At 35.5% G+C, this 8,109-nt stretch overlaps 1 protein-coding gene across 1 annotated transcript; it reads left to right on the plus strand.

Annotated features, from left to right (window-relative positions):
- The first annotated feature begins 47 nt into the window (after positions 1-47).
- Positions 48-1,997, plus strand: LOC107657011 (fibroblast growth factor 20-like). Its single transcript, XM_016444993.1, has 3 exons — positions 48-324; positions 1,429-1,532; positions 1,734-1,997. The coding sequence occupies exons 1-3, from the start codon at positions 48-50 to the stop codon at positions 1,977-1,979; spliced, it is 627 nt and encodes a 208-aa protein (XP_016300479.1). The 3' UTR covers positions 1,980-1,997.
- Positions 1,998-8,109: the final 6,112 nt, after the last annotated feature.

The raw sequence follows: 8,109 nt of genomic DNA on the forward strand, positions 1-8,109 counted from the left end.
AAACCACAGGGGTTCTCCTCAAGGTAACTTTTCTTCGAGTGTCGGTTATGGGTGCAGTCGGCGAGCTGGTGGGCAGCTTCTCTCACGGCTTGGAGAGCTTTGCGCACGGGTCTCATTTTGTCCTCACGCCCCCCGGGGACTCCGGTGCTCTGATGAACGAGCACCTCGTCTCCGCCGAGCGCTTGTCACGCAGCACTTCACCGGACCTGACGCATCTGAAAGGGATCCTCCGCCGGCGGCAGCTCTACTGCAGGACCGGCTACCACCTCGAGATATTACCGGACGGTTCTGTGCAAGGCACGAGAAAAGACCACAGCAGATTTGGTAAGTATTATTCATCGTTGTTTCAATATTATTATATAGTCTATGCTGCTAACACACTATAATAATAATAATAATAATAATAATAATAATAATAATAATAATAATAATAATAATAATCGTCTCTCGATATTGTCAAATTTAAGGCATCAGCCACAGGCGATATCTTGGACTAGCGTCGATACATGATATGATCTATCGGCACAACCCTAGCACTAGTTTGACGTTGAAATATTACACTAGATCTGTAATGCGCCATCATATGTCATCAGCAAACTTCTGATGGATTTGCAGATTATGGGTGACTTCGTTTAAACGAAATTTGGTAAAAGGGTAGATCAGGGCTAGTAACATTTCCATTGTTAACATGTATAGCAACTAAGGCTATATTTTGTATTTAATATTTGCACTATGACAGAAAAAATACAATCTTTTTATGTAAATCACAAAAACCATACAAGGATCACATTGGATCAATATTTATTTATTTATTTATTTATCAATCAATCACATATATTTGTTTGTTTACACCTAAAGAAAAAATCCTATATTTTTTTTTATTTTCAATATTTGTTAATATTTTCAGGGATCTAAATTGGTGGATAGATAGAATGATACTATATTTTGATATTTTATTTGTGTGTATTGTATTTTATATTTAAATTACAACGCAAAATAATAATAATAATAATAATAATAACCACACACCATTCTGTATTTACAAGCATATCCACAACACAATTGCACATGCAGTTCACTTATGTAAAGAGATTGACCAGAACTGATGATTATTTTAAGTAAAATCTGAAATCAAATAAAAAACATATTATATGCATTATGCATATTTTAATAACGAAATTGCTGACTATTGGTACTTATGTAATTGCACTGTAATGTAAAATGTGATATTATCATGACGACAGTGATTATTATTATTTTCATAAACCTAACTGTCATACTGTGCTCGAATAACATTATAATATAGCAAAACACAGTGATTAAGTGTGAAAGACGTCATGAATTAAGTATAGGGCAGTTTGATGCCACTATTGCAGGTGCTTGTCCTGCTGTCTCAACTGGGAACTAACAGCTGTGCTTTTCTCACAGGTATATTGGAATTCATTAGCCTCGCTGTGGGGATGGTGAGCATCCGTGGTGTGGATAGCGAATTGTATCTGGGAATGAACAGCAAGGGCGCACTGTATGGATCTGTAAGTATAGCACATTTTCTTCTTACTGGTACTGTGCCGGCTGTATATTATTTTGAGTAATGCAACAATTAATTTCATTCATAGCCTGGTCGAGCTTAACTGAGAGAGTGATTTATGGCGTAATTTCAAATAGCCTTTGGACACAGTTTATTCTTCCATTTGCAGTGTGGTTAACCCTTGCCTTGCCTCTTTTTCTCTTAGGAAAAGCTGACAGCGGAGTGTGTGTTCAGGGAGCAGTTTGAGGAGAACTGGTACAACACTTACTCTTCTAACCTTTATCGGCATGGCGAGCGAGGATCCCATTATTACGTAGCCCTCAACAAGGATGGGACGTCTCGAGATGGAGCTCGCTCTCGGAGGCACCAGCGCTTCACGCATTTCTTGCCGCGGCCTGTGGATCCAGAGCGGGTTCCTGAGCTTTACAAGGAGATACTAGGTCACAGCTGAAACCACTGAACCTTAAACTCAAACCCCAAAAAAAGCACCTGCATGATCTTTATCTCCCTCGGACAAACCTGTCTCAGGAGAAAGCAGTGCAGACGGGGGGAAAAGAGGCCCCCTTTTGCGGGCCAAGGTTGGAGCATTAGCAGGAGATGGAAAGCCCTTGATTGGAGTGGCAGGAACCAAAGGTCTGGATAGTTCCTGAAGAACAGAACACTGTTTTGGATCCATTCACACCTGCTGTACGTAGGACACAAGGGATTTTGGATTAAAAGAGAGCACTGGTGGACTTCTTGCCAGAGAATGATGGACATCTACTACTACTACTGAAAATTCTAGAAGGCTTCTGAAGGAATTCTGTTAAATGCTTTTGAGATTTCATACTCTTCCAAACACTGGCATGGACAAGCAGGAGACAAACTCCTCCAAACATTTATCTTTAGGTCCTTTAATTTATGTTTTTTTAAAGATATTTATTTTATATATTTATTTATTTTAAAAGAATATTTTTTACAAGGATATATGCAAGATGTAACAGGACGTCATGAGAGCTTTATTTTCTACCACTATAGAGACATGACTTCTAGAGATAGAACTACTGAACAAAGTATTTCCTTATGAGTTGTTAATTTTCCGGATGTATGTGATCCACCTTGGTGTCCCCCCGTTTTTGTTTTCTCTCATGTCATTAAACCAGATCCTTAAGAGCCTGAGAATGTTCCAGAATTCACTGGGGAATTAAACAGTTCAAATGACTGCATTTTGTTGTGTCTGTCCTTTCAGTAGAAACATAAGGTCACCTGTCAGAGGTGAATGGTTATTGAATTTCTATTTGGAGAAAAAGGTCGACTTTTACGGAAACATAAGCAGGGACAGCAGGTGTCTACAGCTGTCTGATTCTCATTGATCCTGTTGCGGTGAAATAAAATCAAATGAGATTTTAATCGCCTAAAAGCCTAAACAGTTATGCTAAACAGTGCACGATAATACAATTTGCTAAAAATGTTCATTTCATGCTTCAGGATCTTTCCATTTCACTCTCTCTCTTAATACCCCACTGTTAAATAGGCAACACAATGCTAACATTAAAACACAATCACCTAAAACGATTTCCCCTCCCGTTTTCTTCCAAAGGCAACCTTCTCAAGTGACACCTTGGCCTGTAACTCTGGCCTGCGGGAAGCCCTTCACAAAGTGGCCTTTTCTTTTGCTAAGTGTCTTCTGAAAGCCATGCGGAGCTTTCAAAGCTGTTGCAAAATGCAGGATTCTGGGATATACGTTTGCTTAGCCAGTGCAGGTGGAAGTTTTCTTAGCAAGCATGAGGTCATTTCAAGACAGACAGAGTCACGTGTGGTCTGAAACACCACAATTACGCTGACTGGCAAGTGCTTTGTGTTTTCCCATCTCTTATTTCTTTCTGTTTGATGCTTTTCACTTCCTTCCCCCCCTTACGGTTGTGATTCATTGGCTTTGATGACACTCGATGAGCTGGCTGCCCGTCAATATGGCTGTCTGTGAGAGTGAGATGACTGTATGTGTGTTTAAGGAAGGAAATGATACTTTTTAAGAAGTGTAAGGGGAGAGGTGGCTGTGGGGCGCACATGCGTTTCCAAGATAACACCAGTATGAGGGCTCTCAAACACACTACAGATAAATAGGGGATATGGAGAGCATTGTAACACTTTTTGTTTGGAAACTCTCTCACTTTGATATAATGTTTTGCCGTTTAAATTCTACAAATTAAAATAGTTTAGAAACATACTACATCTCTAAATAGTGTAAATGAGTGTCAAATACAAGTGCATTACTCTCACTACTGGGGTCAGCATGGAACATAAAATTGTTGAAATCAAAGAAAACACACTACCATTTAAGCTTTTTTGTTTTTTTTAAAGAAATGTATACTTCTATTCAGCAAGGATGCATTAAACTGATCAAAAATTATAATGTTACAAAAATATTTCAAATAAACGCTATTCCTTTACATTCTATTAATCAAGAATCCTGGAAAAACTGTATCATGGTTTCCACAATATGTTAAGCAGGACAACTGTTTTTAACATTAATAATAATAAAAAGAAATGTTTCTTCAGCACCAAATCAGTATTACAATGATTTCTGAAGGATCATGTGACACTTGGAGTACCTGGAGTAATTGCTGATGAAAATTCAGCCTTGCCATCACAGGAATAAACTACAATTTAAAATCTATTAAAATATTAAACAGTTATTTTAAATTGTAGTGATATTTAAGTATATTATTATTTTACTGCATTTATGATCAAATAAATGCAGCATTGGTAAGGATAAGAGACATCTTTCAAAAACATTTTACAAAAAAAAAAAAAAAAGATTGGTATACATTAAAAGACAGTAGTGGCCAAAAGTGATATCTGAAGAGGATATTTCTCAATATTTTTGCCTACAAGATCAAAACATAATTAAAAAAACTAACTTGGTTAAATATTTAATTGTCAAAATTATTTGGCCAAAAAAAAAGCAAACTACATCTTATCATGGAATGAAATGAATATGCACTGAAACTCAAAGCTGACAGGAAATAAAACATACATTGATAGAATATAATCAGTTATTAATATTTTGTTGGTTCTTCCTCACTTTTGACAACAGCAGTCACTATCCATGCCAATACAAAATAAGTTTAGCATGTGTTGTGAGTAATTTCTTTGGATGACACAATTTGCCATGTTTCATTGTGTTATGATTGCAAATGAAACAACTGTGTGCAATACATTAGATTTACACTTTTAGTTTTGCACAACCTTACAAAGTCCTTAATAATAAATGTTCTATGCCAGACATCACTAACTCTAAAAAGCAACAGTGCTAACTCACAATTGTGGCAAATCTTTGTGGTTCTATAATAAGCTGAATAAATCAAATGCAAAATTTCTTACTAAAAAAATGACATTAGGGTGATCAAATCATGACAGAATTTTCATGATAGAACGATCCCTTTAAGGAATCAGTTAGAGGTTACCGTGTTTCAGTTGTTGAGTGCATCTCAGCATTGTTTTTTTTTTTTAATGTTGAATAGCAGTGTGACAGAGAAATAAAAGGAGAGAGTTTGTCCTGTGTAAAAGTTCACAGCATAACTGTACAGCTTACATAACTGACATTTTGTAGTGTAGGAGTGTCTGAACTGTGTGTCTTTTCCCTTTTTTGGGGGGTGGGATGATACTTCTATTTGTGTGCGCAGGCATATCAGCAAGCTCTGTATGTTGTGTGATGTCTAAATCTCTGTGATCTGCTACAGCTAAAGGATGTGGTGAGGCTGATGTGGCCAGATTGACAGATCTACTTTTCATTATTTTCACCTCAGAGAGAGAGAGAGAGAGGGGGAGAGAGAATGAAAGAGAGACACTATGTAGTCACATGTTTGTGAGAATGTGTGTGTGTGTGTGTGTGTGTGTGTGTGTGTGTTTGGACAGTTACAACACATGTGTTGTTCTAAGACAGGACACACACTCACACCCCACTGATAATGAGAGAAGTGTCAGATTGTGGATGCTTGAGGGAATTGTTATTCTGCTAGGTCATTTTTCCAATTGTAAACACAGAAATGGGAATACTAAACATTTTTGTTTGTACATTTTCTTCTTGTATGCAATGTGGAAGAATCAAGATTTTATTTTTTTAGAGCTGTTTTAACATTTGGGAATTTGAAGACACTTTCTTAAGCATAATTCTTATGAACAACTTTATTCTTTCGATTGTATCTCCCAGACATCAATACAATTATCAGATAGAGACTTTTGCTTAAACCTTGTGCTTTTCAGATTCCTCTCCTGAGAAAAAGATCTCATATGTGTTTCTGAAAAATGTCACAAAGTGCAAAGACACCTGCAAGCCTGCAGTCACACAATCTTACATTTACTAAATTTCAGGTGAAAAATCTATAAGGTTGACATGTTAAATGCAATGTAATTGAGATCTCCAATATGCCTCATGAGCTTTGAAAGAGCAACTTGACAAGCTCATTATAAGTGTAATGTTCAGTGCTAACATAATCACTGTTTGTGCCTTCATATCTTCCAAGATGGTATTAGCTGAAACATTAATTCATCTAGCGTGCACACACACACACACACACACACACACACACACACATCAAAGCAAAGATACATTCATTAAATAACAATTTTCTTGTCTCATTGTATGCATGTAATGTAAGCTGGTGCTACCATGGTACATGCAAAATGTACCATATTTATTTTGTTCTTTAAAATAAATAAATAAATAAAAAAATGAATAAAACTACCATGATATACTGTTCCAAAAACATGGGTTTAATATAGATACTACCATGGTACTTTTTACTGTTCTTTTCTGCACACACCATTTTAATGATTACACCCCTTCCTAATATGCAGTGTTTAATTGCAGTGTTTAAATCAATCTGCATTTATTTAAAATGCTTTGAGTCATTTTCTACCCAAAAACGTCATCAAGAAATCATAACTTAATATTTTGCCTTGAAGACGAATTTAATCCAAAATATCTAGACATACATAGCCTTACGAAGTTTCATTTATCCAAAGAGAGGAAGTTGGTTGTGACAGTGCCAGCTTTAGCATGATGGATGAGTAAGACTAAGTCTGTGCTCCCCATCCTGAACTCCTCTTTAAGCTTTGTGAGGAGAGAGAGATTGAGTATTGCCTCGGGGTTCAGTTTGATTGACAGCATGCTCCCAAAAGAGATCCTCTAATTTGCATGACTTATTGAGAACATGCCTTGTGTCAATGCAGCAGATTTGGCCTACAGTTCACTCTTATATTCTTAATGGGATAAAATGGGATAAAACGCTTCAGCTGAAGAGGAGGACAAAGAAGTGCCAAGGAGAACATAAAGCATACCATTCTACTGCTGTCTATTTAATGGAAAAGTTCATCCAAAAATGGGATATATTTATCACATTTACACATTGCCTCCGAAACTTTCGCCCGTCATAAAAAAATTCGGATCAGTTTCGATTTTCTGCGTTTTCACATCCGTAGCAAGCATTTTGATAGGAAAGGATGACGAATACGAAAAAAACGAAAAACGCATACGAAAATTTCGGACTCAGTTTGCAAGGATCTTAAAAGAAACCAAAACGACATTCTCTCTGGATAAATGAAAAGCCTTAATTTTCAAAGCAAAAATATTATTATATATATATATATTTTTTTTTGGGGGGGGCTTCGAAAATGACGAATCGTTCATATAAAATCTGGCTGTTATATTACGTTGAATCAAAGCATTTAAAAGAAAGTTGATTTGTTTGATTTAAACACTGTTAGGAGAGGTGTAATCATTAAAATAGATAGTGTGTGCAAAAAAGAACAGCAAAAAGTACATTGATACCACATAAAGATCCTTTTCCTTAATTGAAAAACTAAACTAAAGTTAAAAAAACTTTAAAGTATATTAAAAATGTTGTCTTGGCAACTAACGGAAATAAAATGAGAGAAAAAATATCAGATTGTGGATGCTTGAGGGAATTGTTCTTCTGCTAGTTTATTTTTCCACTTGTAAACACAGAAATTGGAATAGCGAACATTTTTTGTTAGGAAATTTGTTGGGCTGCTTCTGTTATTTCACTACTTGCAATGCAGAAGATTCAAGCTTACATCTTTTTCAGATTTAAAAAAAAAAAACATTTTGCATACCATATAAAGATCATTTTAGGATCCCATATAAAGATAATTTACATTAATTGAAAAACTAAAATTAAAAAGTAACAGGAATAAAATAAGTTTAAGTTGACATACTAAATTTACTGAAATAAACAAATTAAAGATAAAAAATAGATATAAAAAAATAAACAAAAAACGTATAAAAAGACAAACGCACATAACATTACAAAATTACTAAAACTAAAAAAATATTTTAGTTTATTCAAAATAGTAATAAATACTATAATAGCATACTAAATTAACACGCCTTGTTTGGTAATTTAATCATTTAATCAGTTTTGGAGCTACAGTCCCGCACACCAATGAAAAAGACCAGCATAAACATTTTGCTAAATGTTTCCTTTTGTGTTTCATGGAAGAATGAAAGTAGTTTCATTTAGGAATGAATTGAGGACGAGTAGAGGACAAAAGAGGTTTTACACAATGACTGTTCTGTA

This window comes from Sinocyclocheilus anshuiensis, unplaced genomic scaffold, assembly GCF_001515605.1.
Source record: "Sinocyclocheilus anshuiensis isolate Anshui unplaced genomic scaffold, SAMN03320099.WGS_v1.1 scaffold85, whole genome shotgun sequence".
In the NCBI taxonomy this organism is placed as follows: Eukaryota; Metazoa; Chordata; class Actinopteri; order Cypriniformes; family Cyprinidae; genus Sinocyclocheilus; species Sinocyclocheilus anshuiensis.